This window comes from Fusarium phalaenopsidis, assembly GCF_050370095.1.
Source record: "Fusarium phalaenopsidis strain FUZ10S chromosome Unknown contig_32322, whole genome shotgun sequence".
Lineage (NCBI taxonomy): Eukaryota > Fungi > Ascomycota > Sordariomycetes > Hypocreales > Nectriaceae > Fusarium > Fusarium phalaenopsidis.
This window is the reverse complement of record NW_028145396.1, coordinates 54,672-74,237: the sequence shown is the minus strand read 5'-3', so window position 1 is coordinate 74,237 and position 19,566 is coordinate 54,672. Positions and strand designations below refer to the sequence as shown.

General features: G+C 50.7%; 3 protein-coding genes across 3 annotated transcripts; all 3 read left to right on the top strand.

Moving 5' to 3' along the window:
• Positions 1–2,662: 2,662 nt before the first annotated feature.
• LRP88_12640 (uncharacterized protein) lies at positions 2,663–3,340 on the top strand (the record flags this gene model as incomplete). The annotated part of the gene is made up of 2 exons (XM_083249032.1): positions 2,663–2,875; positions 2,999–3,340. The coding sequence occupies 2 exons, from the start codon at positions 2,663–2,665 to the stop codon at positions 3,338–3,340; spliced, it is 555 nt and encodes a 184-aa protein (XP_083095191.1).
• Positions 3,341–12,413: 9,073 nt separating this feature from the next.
• On the top strand, positions 12,414–14,591 carry LRP88_12639 (uncharacterized protein; the record flags this gene model as incomplete). Its single annotated transcript, XM_083249031.1, has 4 exons — positions 12,414–12,713; positions 12,793–13,898; positions 13,947–14,188; positions 14,551–14,591. 4 exons carry the CDS (start codon positions 12,414–12,416, stop codon positions 14,589–14,591), a joined length of 1,689 nt encoding a protein of 562 aa, XP_083095190.1.
• Positions 14,592–14,922: 331 nt separating this feature from the next.
• LRP88_12638 (uncharacterized protein) lies at positions 14,923–15,662 on the top strand (the record flags this gene model as incomplete). Its single annotated transcript, XM_083249030.1, has 2 exons — positions 14,923–15,488; positions 15,566–15,662. The coding sequence occupies 2 exons, from the start codon at positions 14,923–14,925 to the stop codon at positions 15,660–15,662; spliced, it is 663 nt and encodes a 220-aa protein (XP_083095189.1).
• Positions 15,663–19,566: the final 3,904 nt, after the last annotated feature.

Below are 19,566 nucleotides of genomic sequence, written 5' to 3'. Positions count from 1 at the left end.
ATATTGGGCTATTAAGAATCAATCCACGAAGCGGATGTGTTGTAGGTTGAGGGATTTTTGTAATACTCGCTTGTTTGTAACACTCGCTTATCATGTACGTTAGTTGTTGACGTCGGTTGAACGGCCGAATCTTATGATCTAACAGCATCTCCAATCCCCCCAGTAAGCCATGCGGCCAGACTTTGAGTACTCTGCACTCTAGCAACAGCATTTTCTTTAAACACTCCGTCAATTGTCTCGCTGCGGGACTCCTCCAGTCGAGGAATATCCGGAGACTGCTCCTCAAAATCGAGCATCACAGGATTCCAGCCCGCATTCATAGCCCTAACACCATCCTTCTTATATTCGTCACTGATATATACCCTGCTCAAGAATTAACTGCCGAAACGGGGCTCGTTCCTAGTTTTGAACCAATCATGCCTCTCAGTTATCACAGGGGTCATCCCATATTGAAACGGGGCCCGTTCTCATTTCTGACTCTGAACCGCGATCGCGAAACGGGGCCCGTTTTCGCGTCGCGTTGGTCCGTGCCAAAGGTGGTAAGCGCCGGTGGTTCTCGATAAACATTCACGGTGAAATCGGACGCTCGGTAGAAAACCCTTCCCCGGAAAGCTGGTGCTGGGCGAGAACCTGCTGGCGGTCGGGAATAGTGATGCAATTTTCTGTACACGTACGTACTATATTTTAAGCAGTTGTACGTGCGTATAACTTTCTTGTACGTACAAAATTGTACCATATAAATTTCTTCCTTCCTTTTTAGGCAATAGCTTTGGCTACGAGTACTCTCACGGTCCTGGTCTCCTGCCATTCTAATCTCGAACCACTGATTCCACTTTCGTACCAACCCCCAATACATCACCTGTCGACTGTAATACGACCTCTCACTCGAAATCTCCATTGGCGGAGGTCATCACATTATCCATCCAGACCTTCTTGCCCTGCGCATTCACAAATAACTTGGGTATGAATCTTCAAGTTCCAGCCAGTCCTTCTCCTCAAGATCCGCCCAGCGCTTTTTATGGGAGTACTTCTGATCCTTAAGGCGATTTAATACGCGGTCATTCATAAGAATGAAGGCCTGCATGTCCGCGTGCATGGGCGTAAGGCGATTTCGAGCTTTCGTGTGTATGAAACTGATAGCGAAGAAACTTCGTTCGGAGGGTACGGAGTTTGCAAGCGTGTTCATTACCTTCACAGCCACTCTAGCCAAAATCAAGCCTTGGTTGAGGAGGGCCGACGGCATTGTTTCTTGAGTTCAATCATTTTATGAAACCCTCCTGCCGTCGAAGCCGTGGGTCACTCGCATCCGTGATGGGTCCGACCTTAGGTCTTTTTGGTAGTTCAGTGTTTTCCATCTGAGAGACGCGAAATTTTGAGTCTCGTCTTCCGAGGGAGGTGATGGGAGTCTCCGTTTTCGATCTTCTTGTCTGATGGCGTGCTTCAACGAGGGCTCTATTCAGGGCTCAGATCTCAGTTTTCTGTCGTTGCAGATGCTATCCAGCCAGGCCAAAATGGATGTTTAATGGGACATTTTCTTGAAAATGGAGATAAGAAGCCGGAATTAATGACACGGGCGAGTGATTGCACAGCCATAATAAACGTTGCGTCGCTTCGTGATGTCGACGAGACAACAGTGGGGTAGTAGCGATGCCTATAATTGGTTAAGTCACAGGCTCAGTCAGTCAGTCAGCAGATCAATCATCAACATAGCCAACTATGTAAATCCTTGGCGGTTTTGAAACAAGATCGTAAAGTACCAATATTGAGCAGGTACGGCAATTGAGCGCGGGTTTTTGTGCAAGGTCGAGGTAACCACTATCGTCGGTCCCCCCCAATGTGCGTGGAGAGGACGCCCTGTGGTCGCGCAGTCTTGGTAATTTGGGTACTGCCCTCGTCACGTGGCTTCGATTGGTCTCGCTCACTAACAGGCTTCACGCAGGATGACCATAAAAGTCTCTGGCCCCAAGAGACTAGCACACGTACAAATTGTCACGAAATTTTTTTTTGAGGAAGAGAGCCCGTGCATCGAAATTCCCAGACACGCATTGAAGGCCAGAAGTGTTCAATCTGTCCAATAGCCGGTCAACACTAAGAACTTGCAGCCACTTCGTCGGCCCGCAAATACGAAGAGTTCGTTCGACAGGTAGGCTCGGTAGCAGTTTGTCTCGATCGTATGCGAAAACTGCTTTGATTCGCCCCGCCGTGAATGCATATCACCGAGGCTTTGCCCAAGAATTGATCATTCAGTCCGACTCAGACCTTAGAAACACCACGCGCCACACGAGAAACGGGCGGACACTGATAATCTGGCTTGAGTTCGGCCCTTCCTGTCACGTCGTCTAAGAATAATTTTTCCATAAATTCTTGTGTGTAATGTTGTGTGTATCTGTCAGCCCCTGTCCATCTACTTCCATCTATGCATCCAAGTGAGTTCATATTGCTGTATCGGTTTACACGCCCTTTATGCAGTGCATTTCCCGACACTACCCGTGCTCGCTGGTGCCTGGTTGTCCAAGCACAAGGGGGTGGGTCAAACTCAAGGCCCTGTCGAGTAACCCCTCGCAACGAAATGCGGCTCCACTCCTTTAACTTCAAAACATGTGGGTTGCGATGCAAGTGTCCTTCTGAATCGATTCTCACGACGACATCAAGCCTACGCATCATGGATGGATCAAGGCGTGAAGAAGAGCTGAAGGAACTCCTGCAAAAGGCAGAACAACGCGCCGAGGAGGCAGAGAAAGGACGAGAGAAGGAACGACAACGCGCCGAGGAGGCAGAGAGAGAACGACAGAAGGAGCGGCAACGCGCCGAAGCGTCAGAGCAACAAACTCAGCCAACGATACTCAACGAATACATCGCTGCCTGCCATTCCCTTGTATCCTCCAGCTTTACCATTGAACTAAACCCGAAATTAACCTCAAAGGGTCCTATCACCAATCCGCGAAACCAATGGTGTCCCACAAATCTCCGTCCATGGCCTGACTTTCTTCAATAATAGAGGATCACATTCGGCACGCTCTACGACACCTTCTCTACCGATAGTCGCCTTTTTGAGAACCGATCGTTCCTCGCCGGCTTAGGAAATAGGATCTCGAAGCGCAAGATAGCAGACGAGAAGGCGCTTAAGTACTTCCTGCACAACAGCGTCGAGGATCCAGTCAAAACCATCATGGATCAGCTCAAAGAGGTGGAAGAGGTCAGAAGTGCATTTCATCTAGGAAACGGCATCATTTTCGAGAATTACCCGCATGCCCTCAGCGATATGGCCGAGGAGGTCATCGACCGCGAGACTCTATCGACACCACCTTCTACCCCGGACCACCGACTCGATCTTAACTAGCTACGACCCGATTAGATCTACATCTACCGATCCGACAACGCGGGCTCGACGAGACATACGATGATCTACATTTCCGAGTACAAGCCGCCTCACAAATTAACTGCGCCGCACCTTCGTCTTAATTTACGCCCGATGAATATTTATAAGGACGTGGTCAACCGAAAGACGATCCCGACATCCGTGGACCCGAATGCGCGTTTCTAGTATCATGCGGAGAGACGGCGACGTGTGGGGGATGAGCCCGTGAAGGAACATGCACAAAGGGATCCAGGAGAGTCATCTGATGACGAGTCGGCACGGAATTTGCCAGACACGCCCAGCCCGACAGAACGGCGGACACATCGAGGAGGGTCGAAAGGCCAGGGAGGTCAGGGAACTCGACGCAGTCAGCGAATTCTGGCGCAACGGCCGCGGGGCGGAGGAGGAGGAATAGGATTAAGCAACGATAACGAACAAGGCAGGCCGTACTACGCCCAAAAGTGCCTTTTAGGGCTCGTCAAGGGCGGCGTCCTCGACCCAAGATGCCCGAACATGTCACTTCACATCAAGCAGCACAGCAAGCAGCACAGCAAGCAGCCCAATAATCACCGCAGCCACTGCCGTGGCCCAAGCCGCGCCTCTGCCCGTCATCTAATCGATCACGCTAAATTTCTTCAGCTTCTCCGGGAGCAGCTAGAACGGTCATTAGACGAGGGGATCACGCCGTTGGGGCACGGTGGTACGCGCGGCGTACTGTTCCAAGTAACCTTGCTTGCGTATGGCTATACCTTCGTCAGCAAGGGCACTGTCCAGGCATTTGTCAAAGACCTTGAGCATGAGGCGGCGGTTTACCAACGTCTGCAGCCCATCCAAGGTAGGCATATGCCCGTGTTCCTGGGGGCCATCGACCTCCAGTCGATGAATAGGACTTATTACTATGACCACCGAGTCTATGTGATACACATGACCTTTCTGTCGTGGGGAGGAAATGACCTTAGTCCGACAAGGGTTGTGGGTGGTGTGGAGGAACAGTTCGAAGAGATGGCAATATGGTCGTTGCGCGCAATGCATCAGCAAGGAGTAATCCATAAGGATATACGAAGGGCAAACATGCTGTTCAATGCGGAGATCAATGGAGTCGTAATAATTGACTTTAAAAGAGCCTTGCTGCTGGAGCCACCTCGACGTCCATTGGCTCAGGTGGTGCCGAACAAGCGAAGACGGAAGCCAGAGACGATAGATCGCAGCAAGTCGGCGGATAAATCAAGCGATCGAGGTCAAGTTAGCCAGGTATTCTCCGAGGACATTAGGATATTGAAAACAGTATTCAGGGAGCGTAATATTCACAAGCCATAATGTAGTGAGCAGCATCATGAAACGGGAGGTTCATATCCAGCATTTCCGGCCCTTCTCGCCACCGTTGTTTTTCTTGCCCTGCTCCTTCAACATTGTCAGTCAAGACCAGGAGATGGGTCTGAAATAGATGACGACGTGAGACCCAAAGCATTGTACCTCCATTGGATGCGATGAGCATTTCTGGCGCCCCACTACCCCTCGGCCATTGCATCTAGTCTTTTCCTCTAGAGCCTCGACAAGCGTTTCTCTCCTTGCACCAGCACCCCATACATTGGAAAATAAATGCGACATACCAAGACTTCAAGACTTTACCACGCTTTTCCTTATTTCAGGTGTCACCCCCTTCATCAGATAAATTTTTCTTTCTATGGATTTTCCAAAATCCTCTTCGCCTCGTTTGGTGCCTCAAGCAGTCGCAGCAAAGGCCGATGTTTCGATCGAGGCGGCTGCGATTGTCTCAAGGTGCTAGCGGCCTGGAGAGGTGGAATATTTCGCCGCAGGTTCATAGTGGGAGAAACATATGCTTGTGTAATGACGGCGCTCGCATTCTCACGGGTGATGAAAACTGCAATGGGTGTCTAAACATCGAGGCAAGACACAGCCCATCTAATGAGTCGATGAATCGAAATATTTAAACAAGAATCCCCGTTGCTGCTCCGCTTTTATTCTTGCGTATGTGTTGAGAGATATAGACTGCTTGTCGCCAAATATGCAGACCTTCTTGCGACTGAATCGGGACTTGGGGAACTCTGAGAGACTTACTCGTCATCCTATTTATAGTCTTTCATTCCGAGGGTTCTTTGCAGGTTCGAGTTAGTATTATGACCTTTCAGTACGTCATACCTAGCCACCTGGATAAAAGGATAATAGATATAAGGACTTACGTGACGGTAAAGTTCAGATACGTCCCAGGAGGAAAGGCCTGGGGAAGGAAGAAGGTCCACTCTGTGAACATGCTGTAGTCCATCGACATCTGCTCTAGGTACCCAGCTTGTCCTCTGGATTAGGTGGGAAGTTGACGTTGAAGACTCCAAAGCCGGACTGGATGTAGGCGTTGAGCTTTCCGTCAAAGTAGGACGCGCTGGTGCTGGCGGCGCTCGCACCGTTGCCGTTAAAGGATGCAAGTATGTAGCCGGTCTCGTAGTACGGTTGAAGGGCCATACAATTTTTGTTGTTTGGTTGCAGCGTGTGGCCCTTGAGCTTGATGGGCTTGATCTACGTGAATGCTGGGTTGCCCTTTCTGACCACGTCAAAGTCAACCTCGCCGACGCCTCCAACGGATAAGGTCGGGTCAAACTCTCCTTTTAAGTTGAGCCCGCCGTTAAGTCGTTTGACGTTGAGCCCGTTTTCCATCGAGGTCAGTATTGTCCCATTAGATCAGCGGGCATGCAGTCTGTGCTAGGTATGGGATTTGCGACTTACGATCATTGAGAAGCCATAGGTTAAATCGGCTTTGAACTTGCCCCTAATATGGGCTCTAAAGCCAAGCTCGTAGTCCTCTCTATTAAACTCGCAACTTTAGACCGTGTCCCAGAAGAGGGAAGTGTCGACTTCTTCGTCTAGGTACCTTTTGCCCTCGGTCTGCGCGAGTGGAAAGATGGTAGGCTTTGATCTGCAAAAGAGTTTATTTAAAAATAGAATAGGCGGAGGCCAATGGAAAGTTGCCGACCTTCGGACTCTTTCGGTGAGACGGCTCGGGCTCAGGAGTTGGGAGGGCACTATGCAAATATGCGTCAACAAGATTGGCTAGGAAGCGGAGTTTGAAGTATCCAACTCACATTATCGAACATTTCAACAATATTGCACTCAATACCTCTCTCCAAGACTCGGAGCAGCCCACAACGTCTTCGCTCAGATATATATCTCTGGCTATTTGGGTCTCGTTTTTGAGCCATTCGAGTACGTCCGAATAGCAGTTGAGGAAGACCAGAGAGGCTCAGACTCGTCCTCGCGCTCCTTGGGCAATGAAATCGCCCGCGAGTCGCTAGTGATCAGGACGAAGCCATAGACAGTCTGGTTGGTATTGATCTCGCCAACATCGGCATTGCCTCTAAAGTTGATGAGCGCATAGTTGATCTCGGCATTGTTAGGGCGAGCATTTCAGCAGGGAAGATGTGCTCGAGGTCCACCAGCAAGAAAGGAGCCTGGGTGTGCCCGATAAGCTCGCCCTTGTATACAGCCCTTGGGGCCTCGAGATTTGGGATGTTGAGATTGATAACCCAGACCATGAGACCATGGAAACCCATTTTGCTGGCATAATCAATCTTCATTTGGAAAGTCTCGACATTGTCGAAGCTAAAGAGATGCTCAGCAATGATGCTTCTGTTTGGCTTATTACTGAGCTCACGAGATCCAGCTGTGGCCACCGTAGACCATGTATCGGACAGCGGCAGCCTCGTTCAAATAGGGAGTTCCGCCTGTTTTCTTGTAGATCACTGTAGGCATCTTGGCTACTTTCTCATCCTGCCCGAACAACTGGAGACTTACCTGACAGTGCGTAGGCTATGTCCACTAACGGTTGCCTTGCAGGTCCTCGATTGACGCGCTACTCTCACTCTTAGAAATCTCGCCACATGTTTGGAGGTACCTTCTATTTATAGTGAGGTCGCCATACAGCTTTGATCGACTACCTGATCTGTAGGTGAGCGATTGTTCAATAAAAGCTGCATCGGCCATGCTAATGTAAATCGTCCCTGAATGATCTTTGTTCCATAGAGTGTGGTATGCTGGAACATATGCCAGTCTGTCGACTTCTCAAAGCTTAGTCGCATCTACTTACCGTCAATCGCTTCGATGCTAATACAAATATCCAGCGGGTACTTAACCTGGTTCGCATGAGCATTTTAAAACCTAGATAGCCCTTTACTTACGGTTAGCTATGCTTGTCTTTTCTTTCCCTCGAAAATGCATTATGCCTTTCTGTCAGCCAGGGGAGTTAGACAATGAGAATAAAGATATACGTGATTGCGAGCAGGAGTCCTACAATTCTCTGCGGTGCTCAGTCATCTACACGCAGAAATATCGATCTGACTACGCTTCCAGCGCGGGAAAGTCCAAAATCGAGCCCCGGACGGTACCTCTCAGCTGCTGACGGTTATTAGAATCGTGCTTTTCTATCGACTAATCGCCACTTGATGGAGGGAGATCCTCTTTATCGCTACATAAGCACGTACGTGTTCCAAAAGGTGATGCAGAAGATATATGCCGTCATTATCGGTTGTGGGTTCTCACTACCTTTCCAGTCGAGAAGAGGAGTCAGGCGAACAACTCCACGTTGCTAACCCTAGCTCTTCCAGAAGAATGCAGTCGGGTACAAATACTGTCCTACAAGAACGTCGATTGGTTATCTCTCGTTTCCCCCTTTGAGAAGGATAATTACAAGTTGTGCGCCTCCTTGAAGGGCCTGCGGCTTTGCGGTTGGGGCGAAGACGACAATCTCTTCCTCGAGCTCTATGACAAGGTATTGCTTGAGAAAATTCGCTTATCATCTGGAAGCCTGGGTGGCCTGCACCTCCTTATCGATCCAACGACCTTGCCGTATGACATGGAGGCAAGCTGTTTGTGTTTCCCAGAGTTTACTCTACGACGCAAGCACATGATCCTGCCACTGCCTAGCGGTACTGTGCATGAGAGCGTCTTGAAGTATGAGGCCGACCGGCCTCGCAAATCCGGCTACGTACCCGTATCTAGGGCTCCCACCGAGGTGCTCGAACGGAGGCGGGTCTGGTCATGAGTTCTATCACGTAGTGATGTTGGAAGACTCACCGAAAAACGGACAAGTTTGAACAGCATCCCCGATTTGAGCTGAGACTTTTCAGTTACGAAGAGACTGCCATAATGAGAGATTTGAACCTTCCCTATTAATGGCCTTTCAGGGGAACTTGGTGTGTTTCACTCGTGTGGTTTTGCATCTCGATGCTTAGATCAGCAAGGTTGACGAAGACCAATCAGAGAAGCCAGGACTTGGTAAGATGCTATAGGTATAGTCTTGTTGTCTTATTGATGTGTGCGATGAGATTATGGATAATGGATTGCCCTCTCACAAATCCAATTGCTCTAAGTCATGGGACTTGGCCGCTTACTGAGAGAAAGGAGTTTCCTCTTGGTTACGTCTCGTCTCGCTTTCGCAAATGATGGCAATGAAGGCTGAGGTGCCGTATAAGAGGGCCTAGAGGGTGGTTTCCTTTTTCAACGACCAAAGGGAAAGGAAGAAAAAATACGGGATATAAAAAGGCGTCCAGGGAGTCAAAAGATGAACCTAATTAGATCCCCCTAAGCAGAAGGAACAGTTTTCTAACCTCGTATCGCTTGATCCGCAGTCTTGGCTGGCAAGAGTGAATAAATACGGGGCTGATGCTTCTTGAAGATAAAGCAAGTGATTCCCTCTTTCCTCCCCCCAAGCCCGCCAAGGGGTAAGCATAAGACCTAACTCGTGTTATGGGTGAGTGGGCTAGATGACTCGTTGTCTAGCCTTAATCACCAGGAGGGACTAAACGAGGAGTGTGTACTCCTGAGAAGCCAAATGCTTTTGCTGCCCCTACCTTGACTATAGTACAAAGGAATCAAGATAAGGCTTTGGTTGTTGTTGATCACCATTGCTGCCATCGCTTAGCTAGTCGAACCCCATGAGAAGTCATTTGATATGCCCTGAATTCGAGACCACGGCGAACTCATATTTATCCTCGGGTATGCTTTGAGGAGAGGAAGCGAATGCTAGGGACAAGCCCGAGCAGGTACATATAGTGAAATTACCAGCCATTTCAGGACACTTAATAATGAGGCGGAAAGGGGCGGTATAAATTGGACTTGGGCGGATGGTGTACCCTCTTTAGAAAATGGACTAAAACGGCACTCGACCTATTTGTCTAAATTAGCCACCGTTCTGGGACTGCGAATCGCAACTAAATTCGCCCCAATAAGCTTCTACTTTTGTCTCTCTCCGTTCACTAGAAACAGAGTCTATTTTGACAGTTCGTAGCCATGACCCTGATACGAGTAAAGTGTATTGTGTGCATCAGCACGTGATCCTGTATGTTTACCACTGAGATTAGGGCAGACTGATTTTGATCTCTGTACGCTACGTCTTGTAACTAGTTGACCTTCATTTGAAGTGCGCGTTCCTGCTCTGACGACAACTCGGCACCCTGCTCCTCACACAGAAACTAGCATCATTCCTTCCCAACATCGGGTGCAACTGACAGGCTGTGGAGCCGACCCAGGACGCGTGGGGGGGTCGATCGCCTGCGGGACAAGCTTCAGGGCCAGGTGTCAGTCCGGTGCGTTAAGACCCTAGAATTATTTCACGACGATATTCTCCACATTGGCGGCTCATAGTCGAGCGGTGTCAGCCGTAGCGGGTCGAGTCTCAACGACTGAAGGCGCTACTTTCGTCGGGGCTCGAGGATGCTGGTCTACAAGATTCAAAGGAGGAAATGGTTGGGGTCGCGGGACGACAATGACGGTAATAGAGGCGGTGATCGGCAAGGCTAGGCATGCTGCTAGTTGACTGACTACCTAAATTGTGTGGATTAGTTAGGTTCCTTTCCCTGCCCCACACACCCTTCGCCAGCGCCGTCATATCACGAAACGTGGCGCAGAGCAGGCATGACCCCCTTGTTCCGCGGCATCCCATGGCGTTCCCGAGCTTAGTGTGCCTCGCTTAAAGTATGCCTCGCTTAAAGTATGATGGGTGCTGTTCCCATGATCTCGTCCTCCCTTCTGAGGGCCGCAGTCCTGGCCTGGACCTTCAGCTTCTCAGATGGCCCCACACGCTCCGTGAGATAGCAATTCTGACAGGAGCGGGGCGACGCCCTCTGAAAGTGGATGTGCAACTTCGGAGCGTGACGTGGGCCCTTGCCGCCCGTGTATCACGGAGACCTTCCACGCGCCGTTGCCTGGCTTGTACGTATTTTTCGTATGTACCCTCTACTGCCTAGGAAATTGCGCCGTGAAGTCCAATGGACCCATGAGCACCTGGGCCACTGCCCCGCCTGTTGCTCCAAGGCGTTTCTTAGGAGTGGGCGTGGGAGCACTCCGTCTGGCACACTTGAGGCCCATTTTGCCCAGCGCCGAGAAAAGAACACCTACAGACAACCCGACCGATCGGGCGAGAAGCTATAAAGCATATAGCGCGGCTCAGGCCTTCAGCAGTACTATCATAGTATCACCACCGCCCGGAACCCGGCTTGTAGTTTACGTGGGGCAGATTTAGCGGATCTCCATAACACCTCGAGCAGGGCGTGTGCCTCGTGCAGATCTTGTAAAGGGCAACTGCGGGGAAACGATCGGTAGAGCTCAGCTCTGGGAGACAAACTTGGGTGGCTATGATTGTTGCACCTAGGTTTGCTGGCATTAGTCTTCTCGGGCATCTCGGCGTCAGCCGTCACCATAGGTACCCACGTCCACACCAATGACGCCTTGGCACTATCAGGGCAAGACTATCTTGCACAGTCTTAACCAGGACGCGATGACGAGGTGATCGATCAGCATCATGACGCGAAGGCAGACCGCCATACGAATCAATGGTATTGCTCCCGCTCTCGTAGCATCGCTCGAGCGCCCTGTAGCCAGCTTCCAAAGCCCTCAGGCCTTGGCTTCGACGCGGAGCGAGAAAACCAGGGAACCAAATGGGGTGATTTCCGTCATCTCCTCTCCGGGGAAAGAGACAACTGCGTCGATCCATTGCCGTTTTTAGTTTTTATAAAAACCCTTGTCTAAGATCCCAGTAATAGCTTATTTGACCGGCTGCAGCCACAACAGCCCCGTCGTGGGGGTCGAGTCTTACAAGCAGGGCGGATAGCACACGCCAGATAGACGGCCTAATCACAGGCAGTAGATCAAGTCATGGTGGGCACAGATGGCAAGGCGCAAATCATGGTAGGGCAAAACCGGCCCGCCCCGCGCTAATCGCTTAGAGCTGACGAGATGATCTGCGTTACCTTTCGCCCTTAGAGGAAACACTTGCTGCTGCATTGCAGATGATGTTGGTTGCAACAGACCTTCTTGTCTTACACGATACGAATACCCATGAGTTGCTTGTCAACCAACAGCAGCCAAGGCGGATAAATCCGGCAAGATGCGGTGTTTTCTCAGCCAATGTTGCCAGAAATGCATTGACCTGCCTATTGCTGCCTGATGCTTACACCTACAACAACACAAAAGAGTAATGCACTTTGCCGTCGGAACTGCACGTTGCCTTAGTCGAGCTGAGGTGGCTTACTGGGGGGCTGCGGGGGCACGTGACCGGTCACGCTACGTTTGAGGGAAGCCTGAGCGGTGGCCAGTAATCAAACGACCCTCTTGTTGTTGTTCAAGACGTGCATCTTGATGGGACATTGGGTCCAGGAGAGGAGGCCATCCCGCCGTTATTGCAGCCCGAGGCCAGACGGTAAGTGGACCACAGATCACAACAGCGCGTCCGCGATTACATAGATTAATATAGAATACTCTCTTACGATTAAGGAGATACCTGATATTATATTTACAGCTAAGTTTAGTAGTTTTCTCCATAAATATATGTACACTCATCACAGCCTCATTAAGAACGGAGGCACCAAGGTAGAGGATAAGGCTGTCGATACCATAGTCCTATGAGAAACCCGTGTCATAAGAGTCTACCTCAGGCCATCACTGAATTCTCATCACCTTATTTAGGGTGGCTGGAGCCCCTCCATTCTGATTCTCAACTACCTATTCACTGTAACGCTGGCCAGTTTCGCCAGAGAAGTAGCCGTGCAAGATGGTCTTTTCCCAACTTGATGCTTCGATATTCTCAGCCAAGAACGAAAACAACGTCGGCTTTTTGAACGCGAGCGTGGACTTTTCCCTCGTCAAGGTCGAAGTTCCCAAGCAGTTCGAAGGCTTGGGCAAGGCTCTCTCCCCGTACCGGCGGGAGAATGCTGAGCGGGGCCCTCAGCATAGAACGGCTCGCAGACTCGGAGCGTTGTTCGAGCAAGTCATACCGAACATTGAAGTGCTAGCTGCTACATACGGAGAACGGGTCTCAGAGATTGCAACATCGTGCCAGCTAGAATTGAAGGTGAGAAACGCCGGGCTCCAACCGACCAGTTGACTCCACCTGACAGCTTCGGGGCCGTGACCCGCTGATTGCAATACAGGCTACCGAGTATGGGCCGTTCGCAGGGTATGTAGGAGTTGATGGCACCTCCATCTACGCTGCAGCCTCTTCTGGAAACAGCGTTATGGCTTTACACTTGTTGGCCTGTATGTTGGCACGCATGTTCTCGGGCGCTGAAGCCACAGCCATCTGGGCCCAGCTCGTCGAATCCCGGCTAAAAGAGATGGAAAAGAAGGTGGATGCTTCTCAAATAAATGGTCTGGTAGCTCTATACGCAGTGGACCATGGTCGCCAAATCATGAGGGACGACCTTGCAGCGTGGGATGCGAGTGCGCGCGCTTGGCTCCAGACGGCGAACCAAGTAAAGCGGCATCAAGACACGCAGCTCAAGCTCATCGTCAAGAACATTCTCTCCATACAGAGTTCCGGAGCGACCTACTCAAATGTGGTCGAAAACTGGGTTGTTGCCATGACCACGATCCAGAAATCCATCCAGGGCGTACCACAGGATATCACCAACAACTCTGTACTTCTGGGGCTCATGTCGTGGCACATCTATCCCGACCTACACGTGTTTTCTCCCAACCAATACGTCGCATTCGATGATCCCCTGGTCAAGGCCGGGGGTGTCATCACTCTCGGGCTGGAGCAGCAAGGCGAGAACCGAAGCGGCGTCAGCTGGTCCGTCTCTCTCTCCCACTTGCGCTTCTACGGGGATCCAGTCACGATCGAGAGGTCCTCTGAAGAGGATAGTGACCGAGTCACGGCTCAGGAGCTACGACTTGTCGCCTTTGGATGTGTGTTAGGGAGTTGGGTAAACCCAGCATCGGTCAATATTAACGAAGCCGCCGAATGCTTTGACGCGCTTGGCGATGCTCTTCAGCTCGACACCTCAAAGAATCAAACGAGCTATAATGCTCCTTTGGGATGGATTGTGCCGCTTATCGACGCTGCAAGAAACTTCCTGTCGTCTGTCGACAAGGATCGGGAGTCTGCGCTCTACTTTATCGAGTTTGGGAGGCGAAGAGGCCGCAAATTCCTCGACGACGACTTTCATGGCGTATTGCCCATGTTTGGATTGTCAAACCCGTATCTGAATTTCCAATTTTCCACTGAGCTCAGGGCTAGCCGCGACGATCCGGTAGCGTTCATAGCAAGACTTCGCCAGCTTGCTAAAGACTGTAATTTTCACAGGGACGACACTGTTATCATCATCCGCTCTCGATGCCTCGTCAACCCCACGGTTCCTGAAAGCAACGAAAGTTTTGATGAGAATTGGGAATTTGCTTCTGCAATCCCGATGCAAAGGCCTACGGCCAAAAGATCGCGAGATGGAGAGTTCCAAGTCACGGAACGCCATACCCGCTGGATTCACATCGACCGCACTCAGGACCCTCAATTGCAAAGGTATCTCGATGTCCCAGGAAGTCCAGACAGTACAAATGTACCAGAATGGACTCTAGACGTCGATGACATGGACGAAGGAGAAACAAGTATCGCCGCAGCCCGTCCTTGCAACTGTCGACATGAACAGCAAAGTGAGGGCCGCTACTGTCAGACAGATTGTCTTTGTCAGATGCGGGGCTTTCACTGCACTTCAATGTGCCTCTGTCTCTATGACTTCGATGGGTTCGAAGAAGGTCTGCGCTGTGTGAATACCCGAAGCTGCGTCCCACGATCCGGAGTAGTAGATGAGGACTGCTTTTGGCTTTCCACAAGAAACAAGTTTGACGATGTTAAGCTGACCAGTCAGAACGGCGAGTTCACGTGGAAAGATCCTCCTAATCCGTATCTCCAGCGATATTCAGAGATGAGGAGCGCATCTACCCGAGCAAGTGATCAAGCTTCCTATCGTCTCGTTGCAAACCTTTTCGTCCCAACATACCGCCATGATAGTTCTTATGGCACAAACGCGGTCTCTCGTGAGATCAATTTTCGGTCAGCTCAGGTGAATAGCAGCGGCGGGCTGTTTCTCAGCGACCGGGCCATGGTCGATATACCAAGCTTCAGTCTCTCAAAGCTTACCAAAGTCTTTCGGTCCGCGACTCTGGATGCAATGGAACTGAGAAAATACCTACAAAATGTTCCTGAGAGGGGAATACTGAATTTTTCTACTTCTTTAATAGGAGAACACCATCACAGCCAACTATTTTTCAAGTCCCTGAAAGCCATGGCCGCGGTATCTGATCTCTACGTGGAGTGGCCAGAAGCGACAATCTCCATTGCGACCACCAAGAAGCCACTGGGGCTCGCTTACTGGGCCTCCAATGTATGGGACCATTCGAAGCTTGGCAGCGACGGCAAAATCTGGCGCTCGACCAAGTTCTCGTGCCTCGCCATGCTTGAATCCGGTGGACACGACATACATCCTGATCAAGTCGAACTAGTCATGGCGATGGCGACAGGAAACTCTATCTACGCCTCAGAAGCGCTTCTGCAAGATCCTTCACTGCCAGACCACTCTGGCGTCTCTGCATTCGAAGGGATCCGACGCATCATTGGTAACGTGGGATATCCCGGCGTAGTATTACTCACCCCCCCACCTACCCCGCGCGTCCTACAAGTCGACGAGACGAGAGGGCGATTCGTGCAGGCTGACCAGTTTGACGGAATGCTCCGGGATCTCTTCACGCAGACGTCTCTGCATCTGAAGTTTACGGAATTCAAGGTGCCGCTGGCAAGTGCCCGCGGTGCCGTTGATGCTGACGTGGTATTGCGCGAGGCGATTATATCTGTGTACGACGGGCCCAGATGGATCGCCGACCTGGATATCCTGCAAGCTTTCGAAAGCCCGAACCTGATTCGCCTGCCAGGATGCGAGTGTCCAAGACACGGAGACGACAGATGTATGGGGCAACTCCTCGCGACGATAGCCGGGGAGCAACTCAAGACTATAACCACGTGGGATGAGCTCCTGCTGTGTAGAGAGAATTTGTTGGAGGGTGAGATGGGAGCAGTGAGTGTCTATGGAAATTGGTTCGCACGGCTAGCTGTGGCGGCATTGGCGACTTGGAGGGGATGCCGGACTGTTGCATTGGCGTCCCATTGTGTCTGTTCTCAGTGTGGGAAATTGTATCTGGCAGGGAGTCCTTGGGTTTTACCGAATTCAGGGGAGCTAACCCTTTTTCTCATGTAGAGCGCGACGCCTCAGTTGCAGGGTAAGAAGGCATTGTTCTGTATGGTTCTGAGGGTGTATGTGCCTTGCCCCGCGGGCATAATGATCGAGCCAGCTATGCCGTTGATGGCGGAGCCGGTAAATTTCTCGAGTGACGTAAAGTTCTGTCGATGGCAGAACGTGTGGGAGGAGGCACCGCCGTCCAATACGTGAATTTGCTTGAGCAGACCGGACGGCTCTGATGCAGCCAGGCCAAACTAGGGTTGAAAGGATAGAAGAGCCGTGTTTAAGAAGGCGACGGCGGTGATGTGATCCTCGTCGAGTTGCAGTGGCGAGGTGTTCTCCTTCCTCTTCTCAAGTTTGGACTCTCGTCGTTCACTCCGAAGTGCTCGTTTTCTTCTGAACTCCTCAAGAAGGTCGGGGTGTAGGCCGAAACATCCGGCCTTGATATGACCTGGTCTATCGCAGTGGCCGCACGTCTGAGCCACTCGGTCTTTGCCAGGACCACGCATTGCAGACAGCAAGGTGGTTTGTGTTTTGGCCTTTTCTCGAAAGTACCGCCCTTGCCCTCGCGGAGAGGCCAAATAGACTCCCAGCTGAAGAGACTATCAACGACTTATCCCCAAATGCTCCTAAAACCCCGGGTGATACTCCTAGTATCCCAGGATGCCATCCAGGTTTGGAATGATAAATACTTTCTGGGCAAACTGGTTGCGCTAATCCACCCAAGTCATGTTGTTGCTGCCTCTAGAAGCGAAGGTCGTTACAATGGGAAGCCATTAGCACCTCGCTTGTACGCAGCGTGCCCAAAGAAGTCGACGAATAGGGAGGCAACGCGCGGGCAAGAAGAGCAAGCATCTGTTGAGCAACCGCTGCGCTCAGGAGCTGGCAGCGAAGACTCCAACCTGGTAAGAGGGAATCCGCAGCATCGAGCGACCAATGCTCCCCCAGCGCCCTTCGGGTCAAAGCGAGGTAAACACGTACGAAAGCCTAAGCGGGCTCGAGCAAACCAAGTTTTAGTTAAGGAGTGCGGAGGTGAGCGAAAGATGAAGCCAGGGCAATTGCTATCCCACGCTTACTATACAATGAGGACAGCCTTTACTCATCAATTGTTATATGCTGACGATCTTTGTCACGTCGAAGCTATGGGTATCCTTCTCCTTCTTGTTCCCTTCGCTCGGTGCAGCTCCTGGGAGGACATAGCCTCGTTGATTGGCCACCAGCCTTATACCGTTGCATGTCAAGTCCGTTGAGTGATGCGTGTGGCCAAAGACCCAAACCCTCACACCATCCCACCCATCCTGACCCGCCAGGTTGATCGCGAAGGCGCACGTCCACGGATTCTCAATATGCTCTAGCCGAGATGTGCCATCTACACTGGGCGCATGGTGTGTCGCTAGTAGGAGCCGCCTCTTTTGAGACGTTGCTTGCGCAACTTCCTCCCGAAGCCATACAGCTTCCTATACGTGGATCTCGTTATGACTCTCGACACTCCACTCGTTTATTTTTTTTTATTTTTTTAAAATCGTTGATCTTGGACTGTACGACACTGTACGCTTCCTTCGGGATTGATGACCAGAGCGTGCACCCTAGGATCGTTAGGGCAGAGTCGGGGTCGTCCCATCGTGCTCTGTGTAGGAGGAGTTTGTCGGCAAGGGTTGGCTCCGCCTCGAGACGTCGCGCTGTCTTCAGCCCAGCCTCGTAGTCCAGGCCATAGAACTCGTGATTTCCTAATACTAGGAACACCTTGTACCGGCAGACCTGCGTTTTAAGAAACTCGAGGTATCGATCGTAATCAGCAAGTCGTACGATGTCACCGCCTAAGAGAAGAAGTGCCGCGGTTGCAGGGAATGTGTATGATAAATATTGTTGTCCGACCTCCAGATGGAGATCAGACAGCACTTGGACTTTGCCAGTCGATGAAAGATGCAGGAGCCTTCCAAGTGCCCGCAAAAACGCTCTCATCGGTACGACCTAAAGGTACTCGGCGAAATGCTTGTGGTGGTGTGATACAGGAAAGCCCAATTCGTCGGCCAAAGATTGAATACGGATGCTCCTCTAATCTCATTCTCGAGTAGCCCGGGTTATATCGCGTGTGTTTTGTTAGGGTGGTTGTCCTGGCGTCGCTGTGGCTTTTGATGTTCGGGGCCCCATAGGGACACGCCTAGGCGCGCTTCCACTCGCGAACGCGCAGGCGTGCAGATTATGTCAGCCCTCAATTTGGCCTAAACCCCACAGTCGCAGTTTCAGGGGCTCCGTCTGTTGCTGCCACTGCTGAACACAACTACAGTCTCCAGGAGCGGGCTTCCGCTATGGCCCAAGCAACATTTCCTGATGATGTGCTCCCGCCGGAGGGTACATACGATTCACGAGAGGCTCTACTCGCAGGCCGATGGTCTAAATGACGGGTCTGACTGTCTTGGTTTTATTTCACCCTCATGCAATCTACGATCATGATGACGATGGGGTAGCTGAACATGATTGAATCCTAAGCCGAATTGGCAGCTTTTTGTATTCATGTATATTGTAACGGGCTGAGCCCGTGGGGGTCTCGGCTTGCACTCTCGACCAAGACCCACATAAGCTCAACAGCTAAAAGGGGGTTCTTTTCGCTTCTTCTCCTTTACTTTCTTTTCCTTTCTTCCTTAGCTTTAGGATACTCGTTAGAGTCGTTCAGCTAGTTGTCAATATACTCAGCTGGACCGTTACATATATGAGGCTCAATATCGCCAGTTCTTATAACCATATAATATTCCATAATCACCAAGCAAACAACTCAAGCGAAATACACACCCCCTATATCCATTTCCTAATACCCATATCATATCCTCAAATTTAGGCAGCTTAGGTGTCATGGTTAAAGAAATCCCCCATTCCTCCGACTCCAAAGATGCTGTCCGTATCTACCCCATAAACACTCAAGGTAGTTCGCCATCATGCTACCAACTGCTGTATCTATTTCTGCTTTTAGTAAGTCTAGGCACACTAATATATAGAGAGATATGACGAGGCAAGACGAGGAAAGAAAGAGAGTAATATAGGATATGCGCACGCTCCCCGGTTTCGTACATATAGTGCATAGAAGCGCCCCGAATATTAATCCGTAGTACCCCACTTCCCTATATTTAGTTGGCCCGATTTAATTTCGTCCCTACGCATATCCTTTCCTTTACATTCTGCAGCTGGTGTCACTTTCCTATTCTTTGCTTAAGGAATTAATTATTGCCTCGTCGATAGGTTCCCTCTCCCTGCCAGGGGTTGCGCGCCCACTCTAGTTGCCCAGTTAGAATCGTGTCTATCCCAAGTCTGGAGTTTGGGCATATTTTATCCCGGGCCCCAGCAAGAGGCCTAGCATAAACCTGCTATTCTGGACATGGCGAGGTCGGATCGAAGGGCATTACAGACCAAAGCCATACTAAGAGACTTGGATCGAGCTGCGAATCGTCTGATAGAAAATCTCCCCAGACGAATTGAAAATCGGTTAGCCCAAGAGGCTCGTTTACGGGAGGCAGCTAGTCAGCCAGATAAATCCTCATCCCGTTCAGTGCCACTTTCGTGCGCTACCATGGGGGAACGCCATAATTCCCTAGTTGCGGATATTGCCAAGTGAGGAGATTACGAATATTGCAATTTAAACTATAAATTCCTAACTCGATTTTCTTTAGCTAGGCTATTCCCTTCTGGTTAGTTTGCAGATGT